At 37.6% G+C, this 16,267-nt stretch overlaps 1 protein-coding gene across 9 annotated transcripts in view; it reads left to right on the top strand.

The window, feature by feature from the left end:
• The window catches only part of KATNAL1 (katanin catalytic subunit A1 like 1), a 106,388-nt gene that overhangs the window by 42,643 nt on the left and 47,478 nt on the right, over positions 1 to 16,267 (top strand). For all 9 annotated transcript variants that reach the window (XR_008618978.1, XR_008618975.1, XR_003682623.1 and 6 more), the window contains 4 exons: positions 9,987 to 10,114; positions 10,511 to 10,616; positions 15,023 to 15,181; positions 15,919 to 16,045. Coding sequence is in view for 1 of the 9 variants with exons in the window: in XM_055089363.1 (XP_054945338.1) it covers positions 9,987 to 10,114; positions 10,511 to 10,616; positions 15,023 to 15,181; positions 15,919 to 16,045 (520 nt within the window). In the remaining 8 variants the exon portion in view is untranslated. The remainder of the gene's footprint in view (positions 1 to 9,986; positions 10,115 to 10,510; positions 10,617 to 15,022; positions 15,182 to 15,918; positions 16,046 to 16,267) is intronic.

The raw sequence follows: 16,267 nt of genomic DNA, 5'->3' as shown, positions 1-16,267 counted from the left end.
CCTTATGGGAGTTCCCTTGTATGTTATTTGTCGTTTTTGCCTTGCTGCTTTCAATAATTTTTCTTTGTCTTTAATTTTTGCCAATTTGATTACTGTGTGTCTCGGTGTGTCTCTCCTTGGGTTTATCCTGTATGGGACTTGCTGTGCTTCCTGGACTTGGGTGGCTATTTCCTTTCCCATGTTAGGGAAGTTTGCGACTATAATCTCTTCATATATTTTCTCGGGTCCTTTCTGTTTCTCTTCTCCTTCTGGGACCCCTATAATGCGAATGTTGTTGTGTTTAATGTTGTCCCAGAGGTCTCTTAGGCTGTCTTCATTTCTTTTCACTCCACTTCATTTAGTTGTTTTTCTGGGGTTTTATCTTTTTCCATCATCTGGTACATAGCCCTCTGCCTTTTCATCTTGTCTATCTTTCTGTGAATGTGCTTTTTGTTCCACAGGCTGCAGGATTGTAGTTCTTCTTGCTTCTGCTGTCTGTCCTCTAAAATGGAGCTTTTTTGGGGCCAGATTTTAGTTCCCTGACCAGGGATCGAGCCCATACCCCCTGCAATGGAAGTGCAGAGTCCTAACCACTGGACTGCCAGGGAAGTCCTGAGCTTTTATAGAAATATTCAAAATAAAGTTTTAAAACTTAAAAAATATTTTAGCTAGTATTCTAAATTAAAATGAAAACATAATTGTAGGGGAAAGATTTATAAGGCAGTAGATGTTTCTACAGTGTTCACAGAATAAGATGATAGATACGCTTTACTATTGATAAAAATTTTTTAAACTTTGATTTATCTTTCAATTTTAGAGTAAAACAAGATTTTTTTTCTTAATGAGAAAATTTCCTTTGGTTAGGGTTCAGTATGTACATTTACTTTATCTGGGAAATTGATTTGGTGAATAAACATAATACTGGGTAGAAATTCTGTGCTGTCCTTAAAATGGACTTTAGGAAAATGTGCTGAAAATAATTTTTCAGAGTAAGGAGCCAGAATGACCTGACATTTCTCTTAGCCTTAATTTTAATGAAAAGACAAAAGTAAATTTTTAGTGATAGCATTTCCTGTTTCCTTTATGATGTCATAAATGAATGAGGATGTTATTGAATTGCCACAAAGAAGTTTTATTTTCCTAGCTAGGGGCTCTATATGTCATCACATTTATGCCGTGATATTTATCGTGAAAATACAGCTTATAACTAATAGCAAGTGGTTATCCTTAAAAATTACATACTATATTTGAATAATTTTACTATATATGATTTCAGTCAGTGGTAAGGACTACACAGACCAACTTCCTACACCTTGTGGTTTTTTAGACCATAATGGAATAAAACTGATGTTTTCTGAGTATTTCTATTCAGGAGATAGAGCCAAAGACATAGTCTCTCTACCTCACTAGGACACTGAAAATGAATTAGATTTTTTTTATGTTTGTAATTTGTTCGAGCTATTATGTCATAAAACAGTAAGTGATTCCATTTCAGGTCCTTTTGGGATTAGTGAGGGGTACTAATAAATAAATAAATTTTCCTGCTGATGAAATTGAACTGGTTCTCCCCATTATCAAAAGCCACATAATGGATACTTAAAAATCTGTATCTTATATGTCATCTTTGTTTCTTCCTCTGTCCTTCATTTTTGTGCTGCTAATCTTGGTTTGCATTTTATAGAATAAAGTAGTGGCTGAAGTCCACCCATCACGCCGCTAGTAGCTTTTAGGTAAACTTTTAGAACCAGGTAAGGAACTTTCAGTCTTTATCTTAACTTCACATAACACAAGAGAAGAATCTTGGTCATGGTTTGTTGGATGCTTCCCTGCTAGGTACCATTTGGAGTGATTACACAATAATTTATTAAATAGTCCCAAGTAGTAGGCAGTCATTTTATCCCCATTTTTACAAATGAAGAAACTGAGATAGAGCTAAAGTATCTTATCCAAAGTCATAGAGTAAGGAATGGAGCTTTGTGAATCACAGATCTTTTTCCTCTTTATTTTAGTATTTTTCATATTATGTAGTATCCCTATCAAACTAGATTAAAAGTCTGGTTGGGTTTGAAAAGAGTTCCAGAAAAATTAAATAAATGTTGATTTTTAAATGTGATTCTTAAGCAAAGAACAGAACAGCCAGGCAGCATTTGTTGAATGTCAGATAAATTTCTCTGGATATTGTAAATTGTCTTTTACTTAAAAAGTTCCAAATAATTTTCTAAATCTTAGTTGTTCTTCATTCACATGTAAGTACTCAGAATGTCACTGGAAAATAAGCCCTTTAATAAAAGAAAAAGAACGGTTGTTTGAAGGTAAAAGAGACTTTCTGAGTCACTCTGGAAACAAAAGGGATTACAATTAAAAAAAAACCAAACTCATAGAAACTTCATTAGAATTTGAAAGGTGTGCTTGGTTCAGTTATGATCATCGTAAGCACTCAGATATTCATTAGAATACTGGAGTCCTTAAACTCACTGGAAGCGGTGATAGGGTTTGAGGCAGTTTAGATGAAACTGACAGATATCCATTGCCATTGAAAGCTAATTTGAAATCGAGTACTGAAGGGTCCTCAGTGTTGTTGGTTTTTTAAATCAGTTTTGTGTGTTGCAACCAGCTTTGAAAAAAAAAAAAGAAATAGACTAGAAAATTCAGACTGCATTGCCCATTATAAGGACAGTATTATTTTGAGAAAAAAATTTGTTATATAAGTATGTAAAAATTAGTTATATATTTGTATACACTAGCTCATGATCTAAGATGAATTTATTACTTTGTGTCATGGTCAAAAGTTTGAAAGCTGCTTTTCTGCTCTAGCCACTTAACTTTATAGATGTTAAAAAAGGAGGGGACAGGAGAAATTACATGTTTTGCTTAAGACTCTCAGTATCTTTGGATTCTTGGTTTAGTCTTGTGAACTGTATGAGGAAGCAGCTAGTAATAAAAGCAGTAGCAACAGGTGTCACTCTGCCTTGAGCATTCTTAACCTGTACCAATCCTCCCTACAAATTCCTGTGAACTCAGTGTTATTTTCCCTGCACTGTGTATGAAGAAATTGAGACACTGAAGTTACAACTGCAAGTAGGTAGTGGAACTAGGATGTGAACTCTAATACCTGAGCTTTTAACCATTATGCTATGCAGCCTCTTATTTGAAAATGCTTGCTGTCTTATTTTAATGTATCACAAATATGTATTTCTTTTAAGAGTACCAGTTCACTTTCTGAGAGTGATTAAATCTTTTTCTTCTTCTGTTTTTTTTAAACTGCTAACAGGCTTGAAGTTAGGTCCAATCTTAAAAATGCTATTTTTCAATAAATAACAGTCACTGTGTATAGTGATCTGTTATTCAAGCCTTACAGTTTCTTCCCCTGAGGTATGGAGTCATCACGAGGCCAGTTTGTTACGCCATTTACTTAATGTACCTTTATTAAGTGCATACTTTGTGTTAGTCATACTTCTAGGTACTAGGAAGGCAAACTTTAATATGTAGCTCCTGGCCACAAGTTGATTGTTACTGATGAGAGGGAATCAGATGAATAAATTAACCTTTACAGTCGTATTTTTTAGTCTTATGTGAATGTACCTGAGAAAAATGGTTATTTTTATTTTACTGTCTAAGTCTAGAGTCAGTGTAGAAATATACATAGAAATAACAAATGCATTTTTTAATTTAAAAAGGATAGTTTAAAAGTAAAATGTTAGGTAGCAGAATAGATGTTTTTATATTATAAACCAAAAATAAATTTAATTAATAAAATTCTGATGCTCAAGTATTTATAAGACTATGGCTTTATGGTTAATTAACTCTTAGTGAAATGAGCAGTGCTTCCATTATGATCTCATGATTAAAGCTGTATGTGCTTTTAGATAGAATTCAGATTAAAGTATGGTAAATCATCTTCAGAGACTTAAAGCTATTAAACTCAAAGGACTTCATTTCATTGAATTATAACAAATGGCCATTTTTTGAATATTTTCCTTCTCTGATTAAATGTAGGGATGTCTGATATGGAGAGACATTGTAAACTGGGTTGGAGTATTCTTTTGAGAACCTTTGATCGGTGGTTATACAAGTGAACAGTGACTTTTAAAAAAATCTTTTTACTGAAGAAAAGTGGATACATTTTAAGGGTATATTTGATGAATGATGATCATCTAACCAGCAGTGTACTGGTAAATGTTTAATAACTAGTTTTCTGAAGAAAAGAAAAGTGTATGTGTATATAAACACGTACCTATTCACACACAAATTTATTATAAATCTGATATGAAGGATGTGCAGCATATAATTTACAAATAATAAAATATACAGTACTCTTTAGTGTAAACTTTATAGAGCCAATGGACCCTCACAGAATGCCTTTGCTGCTTTTTGCTCAACTCTTGCAAGTGTAGGTACCTGTGGTTGCAGTTGACAGATGATTAGGAATGTAGTTCTGTTAGGATATTGGTTGATATTTTGTTTTTATTAATGAGTCAGATGAAAGTGAAACAACAGAAACATATGTGGGAACTTCACTCATTGATCAATCACTTGAGCAACTTTGATGAATCAGATCATGGTTTTCAAATAATGGAAAATTATCCTTCACTTTTTGTGCTATTTACATTGTAACAACTATAGAAATGACACACTTTTAAATGTAATATTTTCCCCATTACTTTAAGTCTAGACAGTTAACAAAACAAGGAATCAAGCCCTGCTTTGTAGCATTTGCTGGTTTCTCTGGTATAAATACTTTCACTGTGATGGATTTCAAGCTACCAACATGAGGTCACTGAACTCAGAGTCAAGATAAGATGGGTAGTAGCCTACCATTCTATAGTGTAGACACAGTAGACTTAAGTAACCTTAAGTGCATAGGTAATAGTTAAATAGTTAGAAGTGAGGAGTTTTGAGTAATTACCACTTTTGTTTTTAATATAATTTATTCTGTTTGTGTAATTTAATTTTTATCAATGGCTGTTTTTTATAGAAAAATTCCTGAAAATTTAATAATTGGCTCTTACAAACCAGTAAGAGTCCGCTTCGGCTGAATGCATTTAACCTCTGTAATTACCATGTAATCCATGTAACTATCACTCAGGGGTCAAGAATAGAACATTTAGCACCTCAGAAGCCATACTGAGGATCCCTTCTGATCCCTGACACTTCTTTCTCAAAAGTAACCACTATTCTTTCACTTTGTTTCCAAAGATAACAACTATTCTGATTTCTAATGCCATAAATTAGTTATACCTTTTTTGAAACTTTACATACAGTAAGTATTCTTTTTTTGTCTGGCTTTTTTTGCTCAACATATGTTGGTGAGATTTTGCCATCCTGTTGCATATATCTGAAGTTTGTTTATTTTCATTAATATACAGTATTATACCACAGTTGAATCTGTTTTACTATTAGTGAATTTTTGGATTGCTTTCAGTTTGAAACTACTATTAATAATGCTACCTTGGATAGTTTTGTACTTATCCTTTGGTATATGTGTGAGCATATATACCTTTCTAGTGAGCATATACCTAGGAGTGGAATTGATGGGCCATAGGATATGCATATCTGAAACTTTAGTAGGTAACACCAAATAGTTTTCCAAAGTGATTATACCAGTTTCCACGTCTGCCTGCAGAGGACGAAAGTTCTAGTTGCTCCACATCCTCAGCAACACTTGATATTGTCTCTCTCTTGTGGGTGAATCTCGTTGTGATTTTACCAGCATATCTACCATGTATTGTGTACTTATCTGATAACTTCTGAGGGTAAAAGTTCTTTCGTATGTTTATTGGCCATTCGTATTATCAGTGACTTGTTTTTAAGAAATATCCTGTTCTGTCCTTTGGATATTAAATCACTCCACAGATTTTTTTCTCTCATGGCAGCTGATTAATAGTGTTGGTTTTTGCTTTATTTTTATTATTTTTAATTTTATTGCATTAGATTATAGTAAAGTAGTTACTTGTTGTTCTGTCCCTAAATGTTTTACTGTGTTTTACTTGTTTGTATATCGTGTCCCCTAATGGGAGTGTATGCCTCTGAGGGCAGGAGTTTTGTCTGCTTGGATCACTGCTATTTCCCAGTACCTAGAATAGTGCCTGGTACAGAGTTAGTATTCATAAATATTGCTGCAAGAATGCATTTATTGATAAGTAAGCAGAATGCTATGGATTCGTTATTTCAACTTAAATGTATTTTGTATTAACGCTCCAATGCAAGGCATGACACTGAAATTAGTAAGCATTTTGCATTCATCAACGTACTTTCCCTTGTAAATAATAAAGTCTTATCTCTAAAATATCACTTTAGAGATCTTGTCTGACTTTTCCTGTGTTTGCTTCTCACACTGGGGTAGGAGTAGCCCAAAGTGTGCAGCCTTATGCCATAGTGTACAAAGCGGTTGAAAGCACTGGTTCTGGAGCCAGACTGCCTAGGATCTAGCTGTGTGTCCTTGGACAATTTACTCAAGCTCTTGGTGCCTCAGTTTTCTCATCTATGAGGTAGAAATAATACGAGTACCTAACTCATAAGACGTTTAAGATTGTTATGTCAGGTGCTTAGAACAGTGGCATATAGCAAGCTGTAAATGAGCGTTAGCTGTAAAGGTTACATGACAGTGGGGAACTAACACAGGTATGATAGAGAATAAAGATCACGTAAAAAAAAAAAAAAAGAGAAACAATGAGATTTCCAAGCAATTCTGCACTTGCCTTGGGCTGTTGAACTCAGGAAACAGATGAATAAGTGGGCACATGAGAGGCAGTGGCTTTACCCAAAGAACCAAAGGTCAGCTATAATTCAGCTCAGACATCCCTGTGATTGGGGGCCGGTGGTTTTTATTACTAATTAGCCAGTGATTCTAACGTCAGGTAGCTCACTACCTACAAGAGAGGTGACTCCCTTGATGGATGGACTCATTGTTAGAAAATGCTTTCCTTTGTCGATCTGAAATTTACCTCTTCTGTCACTTTGTACTGGTCCTGGTTCTTTCCTTTGGAGTAATATAGAGTGCATACAGGTAAGGAGGTCAGTTGGTTGTGTTGCTCTGTTGACATTTTCTTCTTCAGCTTAACTGTCTCTAGCGGCCCTGATCCTCCTCCATATGACATAGATTTTGAATCCTTTATCACTCTTCTCTCGGTATAATTTATTTGTCAACATTTTTCTTAAAATGTAAGACCCAGAGCTAGTAACTGAGCATGTTTCTCTTAGATGGCACACAGTGAAATATAAAAACCATTATTTGCATTTTAGGCCAATCGGTGTCATTAATTGACTCTATAATATTGAGTTGGTCACTAATTTTAGCCTCATCTTCCTCAAATAGAATACTAATGAAAGATCATAAACAAACTTTTTTATTTATTTATTTTTTTTGCGGTACGCGGGCCTGTCACTGTTGTGGCCTCTCCCGTTGCGGAGCACAGGCTCCGGACGTGCAGGCTCAGCGGCCATGGCTCACGGGCCCATACTTTTTCTCATTAAAGCAAAAAGTATTTTAGCTTCTTTTTACGAGTGTCTAAATTACCCATATCAAAAAGTTTGTTGGGGCTTCCCTGGTGGCGCAGTGGTTGAGAATTTGCCTGCTAATGCAGGGGACACGGGTTTGAGCCCTGGTCTGGGAGGATCCCACATGCCGCGGAGCACCTAGGCTCGTGAGCCACAACTACTAAGCCTGCGCGTCTGGAGCCTGTGCTCTGCAACAAGAGAGGCCGCGATAGTGAGAGGCCCGCACGCCGCGACGAAGAGTGGCTCCCGCTCGCCACAACTAGAGAAAGCCCTCGCACAGAAACGCAGACCCAACACAGCAAAAATAAATAAATAAAATAATAAACTCCTACCCCCAACAACAACAAAAAAGAATCCGTCTGCCAATGCAGGGGACACGGGTTTGATCCCTGGTCCAGGAAGATCCCACATGCCAAGGAGCGACTAAGCCCGTGTGCCACAACTACTGAGCTCGTGAGCCACAACTACTGAGCCCGCGTGCCACAACTGCTGAAGCCCACGTGCCTAGAGCCCATGCTCTGCAACAAGAGAAGCCACTGCAGTGAGAAGCCCGTGCATTGCAATGAAGAGTAGCCCCCGCTCGCCGCAACTAGAGAAAGCCCGTGCACAGCAGTGAAGACCCAACACAGCCAAAAATAAATAAGTAAAATAAAGTTACAGTGTCATATCAAAGCTTGTTAAGTCCCAGATATATCAGTGTCTGTTGCATTCTTTGGTTGATTTATTTCTAGAAGAGTTTTAAAATGATTACATAGTGTTCCCAGTGATTTGTTTGAATGTGACTAGCCTTGGCCTATCATTATTATAAAATGTGATTCTAGGCCGTGCTTATTTTAAATTTGTTGATGTTATTTTTGTTGTGTAGGCATGCCAGAAATTTATTCCTTTTAAGTGTCAGTAATGGGATCTGTCATCTGAAATACAAGAATCTTTCAGAAAACTTAGCTTAATACTGTTGCCATGCTACCCAGGGACAGTAAATTATTCATTTTAGGGTCAAGTCACCAGAGTACTGTTTGGTCATTTACCTAGTGGCTTAAAGAGCTAGAGTGTTTGCCCAAAGGGAGCCATTTAGGCCTCTCTCAGCACTTAGGATCTAGTTTATGGTTTATCTCAGATGGTGTGTGGTAGGAGGGGTTCATCCTGTTCTCTCTCTTCAGATTGAAGCTTAGGAAACTGACTCATTTTTGGACCGTATTTCCTTTCATTTTTACATTAACAGTAACTGTGGAGCTGAAGCTCTGGGGAGGTGCTTGGCTCTGTCTGCTGAAGTAGTTCCAGTGGTTGAACTATCTCTGGCAGCTGAGCATGTTTCATTTAAAGCTCTTCAGAGCCGAGTAAACCTTGGCAGAACTCCATAGAAACCAGAGCATATAATTCTTTTTTAAAGCTACTATATTATTAAATAAAGAATTTGGGGTAAAGTGTATTGCTTTAATGGTCCTAATGATACTATTTTAAAAGGTCCTTTTATCATTGTCATTACAGTGACTTTATGATGTGGCCCAAGGACCTTACTAGGAAGAAACCCTCAACCCCGAGTGGGTACTTACAGTGACAGGGAAAAGGCTTTGTAAGATGCAGTTCAGGGTGCCACCTCTTTCCTCATCTGCAGCCTCTTTCTTGGCTGCTTAGGAGGATAGTTCTGCCATACATAACCTAGCCTTTGTTTTTTTTAATGAAGTATAGTTGTTTTACAATGTTGTGTTAGTTTCAGGTGTACAGCACAATGATTCAGTTATACACATTATATATATATATATTTTTTTTTTCAGATTCTTTTTCCTTATAGGTTATTACAAAATATTGAGTATAGTACTGTATAGTGCTATACAGTAGGTCCTTGCTGGTTACCTATTTTATATATAGTAGTGAGTGTATGCTAATCCCATCCTCCTAATTTATCCCTCTCCGCCATAACCTGCTTTTAAGCTTTAAGCTGACTCAGCCAGGCATGAGGTGGTCTGATGCTGTGAAAAAGTGTGGATCTGGGGAGTCAGGAAGACCTGAGTTAAAATCTGTACTCTGACATTTAATAATTGTGAACTTAAGTTACTTAACTTTCTGAGTCCCAGTTCCTTATCTGTAAAAATAGGGTTATAATACCTACCTTGTAGGGTAGTTGTATTAAATGAGATAATATATGTGAGATTTCTTGCCATGCAGTAGGTTTTCAATTGATTTCTTTTCTTCCTCTGTGTTAATACTCAAGTATTTTTTAGTGGTGGTAGAAATCCCTTGCATCCACAAATTTAGAGGTATCTAGCTCATTTCAGTCTTATGTGCAACTGTCCCCTCAAGAATGTAAATTTGAAGTGTCTAATAAAGTTGGCCAGTTCATCTATCTCTGATGAATTAAATAGGGGAGGATGGCATTTGGGTAATTAGCAAACAGTATTAAAAAAATAGTAAGCCATTTAAAATGGTTACATTGCAATATTTTGAAAGCTTAATGATGTTAATTAAAATTATCTTGTTATTGATCAGCATTTTTTTGTACCTGTCCCCAGGGAAGGAAAAATATGCAAGACGGTGCAAGTGATGGTGAAATTCCAAAATTTGATGGTGCTGCATATGATAAGGATCTGGTGGAAGCCCTTGAGAGAGACATCGTCTCTAGGAATCCTAGCATTCATTGGTTAGTCTGTTAAGTTCTTGAATTACAGTACTGGAGAAAACAAATTGTAGGTTGGCTTGGTGTGAGTCTTGTCTTGTTATCCATTCATCTCCTGATTATGACTTCATCCGTAATATGAGTGTGCAGAATTGGTAGGACAGTTCTTCTTCCAGAATGTAACCAAGGCATTTTCATACTAATTTGATGTTGACATAACTGACAAAGGTTGTTAATTGAATAACATGTCTTAATTTATAATTGCAATATGTTTTCACTGATCATTTTATACAGTAAAAATTAGAATAACGTTCTTAATGTAAGAAAAATTTCATAATTTAAAAAAATTAGAAGAATTAGTATTGATCATAAATCAAAGGTGTCCCTGAATAAACATGAAGCTTTGCTCTTCTTACAAAGGGATGACATAGCAGATCTGGAAGAAGCTAAGAAGTTGCTAAGGGAAGCTGTTGTTCTTCCCATGTGGATGCCTGACTTTTTCAAAGGGATTAGAAGGCCATGGAAGGTGAGAATTTATTGAAATAATAGAGGTATAAAACTGCTGCTTGCATGGTAAAGAAAGCCAGCACTATAGTTTCTCTGTGTATTTATTAACACAGTTTGTAAAGGTTGGGGGAGGTTGGGCATGCCTCAGACACCTGGATTTGGATTTGTAGTTGCAATATGCTGCCTCTGCCCGGCAGGAGAGGGGCCTGCAGTGTTGGAACTATAGTCTTGAAAGTCACTTCCGTCAGGGGCGCTGAGCTAGAGATGAGTTTCAAGAATTTTCTAGATGTCTGTTTTTGTAAATAAAAAGTTAGCAAGCAAATTAAATAGTAATAGTGCATAGTCATAGAATAAGTGTTTGATCGAATAAATTATCTTTTTAAAAGCCGGCATATTTCTCAGTAATTAATTAGTTTGATCACTTCATCTAGGCTTGGTATAATTCTCAGATGTAATCAGAATGTTTATATCTTTCTAGCTTGCCCAGGCCTAGTACCTCCTAAGTTCAGTGTTTTCATTTTAGCATATTAAAAACCCTTCCAACAGCTGCTGCCTGGAACTTTTTTTGGTCTTAGCCATAGGCAGAGTCTTTCTTTACTCTGACTGGTAGAGTGAAGTAAAAGCATGATCTTACTTTGCCCTTCTGAATTAGCTGGGAAGGTCTTTTACCTTCGCAATACCTCTTCCTTGTTTGATGTGCCTGAAAGTAGAGAGGAGGAGAAATTGTGTGTTTACATAAATGGCTTGGAACACCCCTGGCATTCTGATTGCCTCTCACAACTTAAAAACTTTTATAGACTGTTTGTTACAGATTTACCTAATTTGGGGACCATATTACCATAAATTTCCCCTTTATTATAACTTTAACAACAATGTTTAAAAGAAATAATAAGGCCTTGATAAAATAGGTATTTAAAGGAGTTTTAAAACAGCTGGAATGGTAGGTATAACCTGTGTATCATGGCGAGCCCTGTAAACTTTTAGCAAGAGGGTAATTTGCAAATGTATGAAGATCACCTTGGCAGCAGTATGCAGGCTGGATTGGAGATGGGCATAGATGGATACAGAGAGGAGTCTGGTCAGGAGGCTGTTGCGATAGTCTAGCCAAACGATGAGGACATGAACAAAGGCATTCGTTATTTGGCCAATGAAGAATGAGTGGATTTGTGAGAGACATTTCAAAGGTATAAGTGAGAACATTATGACGTGATGGTTTATAGGGGTAGGGAGAGGAAAAGGTTGTATGACTCTTAGATTCCAGGCTTGAATTGAAGGAGTCTGCAGTTGCTCAGATACCAACTACCCAAAATTGGACCAAACTTCACAGGTTGAGGTTAGTTTGCCACAAGACTGCCCTCACTTCAGATGCCAACCACAAATTTGGGGGTCCCCAGGTCACCCTCACTCTGACAGCTGGCTGTAAATTTGGGGGTTCTCACTGCACCCTCAGGTTTGATAATTCTCTAGAATGACTCACAGAACTTAGGAAAGCATTGTACTTCCGATTATAGCTTTTGTTATAGCAAAAGGAGGCAAATCAGAGCTAGCCAAAGGAAGAAATGAATAGGGTGAGATCTGGGAGGATGCTGAAAAGTGTAGCTTCTGTTGTCCTTTCCCTTGCAAGCGGGATGCTTTACCCTCCTAGCGCATGGATGTGTGACAGTACATACAGTACTGCCAACAGGGAAGCTCACTCAGCCTTCAGTGTCCAGAGTTTTTACTGGGGTTTCATTGCATAGTCATAATTGATTGAATTATTGCCCATATGTCTCAATCCCAGTCTCCCTTCTCTCCCTAGAGGTCTGGTTGATATCACATGGCTCAAAGCCCCAGCCTGCTAATCACATGGCTGGTTTTTGGGGCAAGGCCAGCCCCCATCCTGAGTCATCTCATTAGCATAATCTATATAGGGACCCACCATGAACCACCTTATTAGCCTAAAATTTCAGGGCCCAACATGAACAACAAAGACACTTCTATCACTTGGGAAATTCCAAGGGTTTAGAGTCTGCCTCCCAGGAACTAGGGAAAAGGGCCAGCCAAATTCTTCATTAAATAAGGTACAGTGAACTGATACTGGAAATTGAGGAGAGGAGCAGGTTTAAATAGAAACAAAATATATTTAGGTGAAAACTCAGTGGGTAATTGGAAATAGAGGTCTGGAGCTCGGGCTAGAGTTTAAGTTTAAATTAAAATTGTGAGATATAAGTGGTGGTTGATAATTTGGGTATGGATGAAATTGTTCAAGGAGTTTCATAAAGGGTTTTCAAAAGAGCAAAAGATTTAGAATTGTTTTGGGAATATAAAGGGCAGGGGGAAGAGGAGACCTGAGAGCCACTGAAGATGGTCATGAGTAGGAGAAGCATCAGGAAAGAACAGTGTCATAGAACCAACCTAGGGAGAAGGGGTTTCAGGGAGAAGGGAATGAACACCAGCTGTCGGCACCATCAAAGGTCAGAGAGAGGGAAAGAAGCTGTGAGTTGAAAAGTGACCACTGGGTGGGACTTCCCTGGAGATCCAGCGGTTAAGACTGTGCTTCCAACCAGTGGGTGCGGGTTCGATCCCTGGTCAGGGAACTAGGATCCCGCATACTGCGCAGTGGTGCAGCCAAAAAAAAAAAAAACGTAAAACTCAAAACAGAAAAGGAAAGAAAAGTGACCATTGGATTAGTAAATTAGGTATTTTTAGTGAAGGAGTAGGGGCAGAAGTCAGACTGTAGCTTGTGAAGAACAAATAGTAAACATAAACCATTTCTTTAAGAAGGTTGACTGGGAAGGGGAAGGAAGAGGTAGATAGTAGCCAGAGGATTTGTAGGGTCAAGTGAAGGATTTTATTTTTAAAATAAATAGAGCCAACAGAGGAAGAGATACAGGAAATAGAGGAGATAATGGACAGAGTAATGTCATGAGGAGGGGAAATTTATAAACGCTGTACTATATCTATGAGCTGTGTCTGCGCACAGATGCTAACCCTGGAAATTATCTCCTGCTGGACATGACCACATTAATGACATTACGGGAACTGAGAGGGTATTGGGAGGGGATGGTGGAAAGAGAAATAGGAACTTTTCTATAGCTGTGCCAATACCATTAGTTGTCTTTACAGTTTTCAAAATATCAGTCTCATGTATAAAGGCTTCTTGCAAAGCAGAAATTTTTCTTGTAAAACTAGTGTTTCAAATCCTAGTGATCCCTGGTTGTCCTGGGTATCAAAATTCTATAGCTAGAAGAGCATTTGGACGGTTTCTGAATTTAGAGTGTATGAAACTTTGATATGCACATAGTTTTCAAAGTTTAAATCCCCAAAAGCTTATTGAATTAAATTAACAGATGGCTCCAAATTCCTCTTAAGATCACGAACTATTATGCAAAAGAAATGTAGTGTTAACTATATATCTGAACTCTCATTAAAAGTGTTAGAAGAAAATAATAAGTATTTAAAAATCCGTTAGTCTTCAAGACTAGAGGATTGGTGTTCTTGGATAATTTTTACTCCTCATTGATTTATTTTTATGGAACATTTTTCTGTTTGTTTCAAAGGTGAGAAGTAACTAAAATTTAGTGTATGTTATATTTAGTGGCTTTTTCATTACTAACACTATTTTTTTTTTTTTTTTTTTTTTTTTGCGGTACTTGGGCCTCTCACTGTTGTGGCCTCTCCCGCTGCGGACGGAGCACAGGCTCCGGACGCACAGGCTCAGCGGCCATGGCTCACGGGCCCAGCCACTCCGCGGCATGTGGGATCTTCCCGGACCGGGGCACGAACCCGTGTCCCCTGCATCGGCAGGCGGACTCTCAACCACTGCGCCACCAGGGAAGCCCACTAACACTATTTTATTACACTCTTAACTGCCTAGCACAGTTAAACTGATAAAAGGCTGGCTAATTTGATTATGTTTGAATCACCACTAGATTTTATATACCTTATTTATTAACTGATGAATGGGTCTTTATTTCTGATTAAAAGTGTATACTGTAAGTGTGTTGTTGAAGATAGGTTTTGTCCTTTAGGAGGGCGAGGGATATATAATTCTGCTCCATGTGGTAGAAAATGTCATCTTATTTTCATTGCTTAAACAGAGCAGTCACTCTTAAGCGGTGCTCAAGACCATACATATTTGTCTTCTGCCAGGTTCAGTAAAATCGGTGGGTTCTTTCTAAATGTACCAGGAGATTCCTTGTTGTCTAGGCCCTTTGTTAGCCCATCTCTGAGTACCTCTGATTTGAGACGTTTTGTGAAATGATTCTTCATTTTTGTTTTTTCTGTCTGTGAAATGATATTCGTGCCAAATGCACCATGATCTTACTGTGACAGTTGAGCTTATCTTTTGATGGGAAGAGTTTCGTGTACATTAGTAGTTGCTGATATTTTATAAGAAAGCACTTTAATCTGGTAAATCATTTCGTGTGTCCTTTGGAATTTCAGGGTGTGCTGATGGCCGGGCCCCCAGGCACTGGTAAGACCATGCTGGCTAAAGCTGTCGCCACTGAGTGTGGCACAACATTCTTCAACGTCTCCTCTTCCACGCTGACGTCGAAATACAGAGGGGAATCTGAGAAGTTAGTTCGTCTGTTGTTTGAAATGGTGAGTGATGTTATATTCGGATTTCAAAGCACTGTTTGTGTAGGCACATGGTATCCCTTTAATCTAGATCCGTTCACCCAGGGATCTTTTTAAGAAAGGGCAAGTGTACTTGTAGTTTCACAGTTCTTGACACACTAATAAGACACGGGGCGGTGGGTTTTGTGGAGTGGTTGATGTGTCTTCAGGGTACCTTCCTCTCTGAGGTAAAAGCCCTTTGGCATCCCGTCCAGTGAGGGTAGAAGAGACTTTGGAAATGTGTGTGGTTTTACTGATATTTCTGGATCTCTAATGAGCTGCTGAGCAGAAGTATATTTTAACATATATTTTGAAAATCAGTTAGAAATTGATCTATCATTAAAGCTTGTTCCTTTTTCAAAGTAGTTTGCAGTAGCTACTTAAGATTGCGTATTTGAGGATAGATTGGTGATTTATCTTTAGAAACTTTTTGTATTATGGAAATTTTCAAACACAAAAGTAGAAAGAATAGTACCGTGAATCCTCGTGTATTTGTCACCTGACTTCACCAACCATATTACTTATCTTTTATGTTTAGAAATTTTCCTGTTTCTGATATCATTGATTAATTTAACGTCTGTCTATAAGCAAGTGATGGCATTAAAGCAGTGAGAAATTTCTGCTCTTTTTCACCATCGTTTTAGTCGGAGGAAATGTCTTTTAAAAACTTCAGATTATTTCAGGAGGTCACTAAATGATTTCTTTAAACTATTTTCACAAAGGCTAGGTTTTATGCCCCTACCACCATCTTCATTGATGAGATAGATTCTATCTGCAGTCGAAGAGGAACCTCTGATGAACATGAGGCAAGTCGCAGGGTCAAGTCTGAGCTACTCATTCAGATGGATGGTAATTGATATTTAATTACTGTCTCTAAACTGTTTTGGTTCCTGTTTGAATTTTGTGTAGATTCATACTTTGGAAATTCTCAACGACTGGACTAGAAGGCAGCCTGAATGTATTTGTAATCAGTTGTTCATCCATGCATTTGTACATTTGTTCACGCACTCAGAAAGCATCTATTGCTTACTTGCACCATCTCAGGTTCTGAGGTTACAAAGAAAAGGACTG

This window comes from Physeter macrocephalus, chromosome 13, assembly GCF_002837175.3.
Source record: "Physeter macrocephalus isolate SW-GA chromosome 13, ASM283717v5, whole genome shotgun sequence".
NCBI lineage: Eukaryota > Metazoa > Chordata > Mammalia > Artiodactyla > Physeteridae > Physeter > Physeter macrocephalus.
This window is presented reverse-complemented; position numbering and strand designations above follow the sequence as displayed.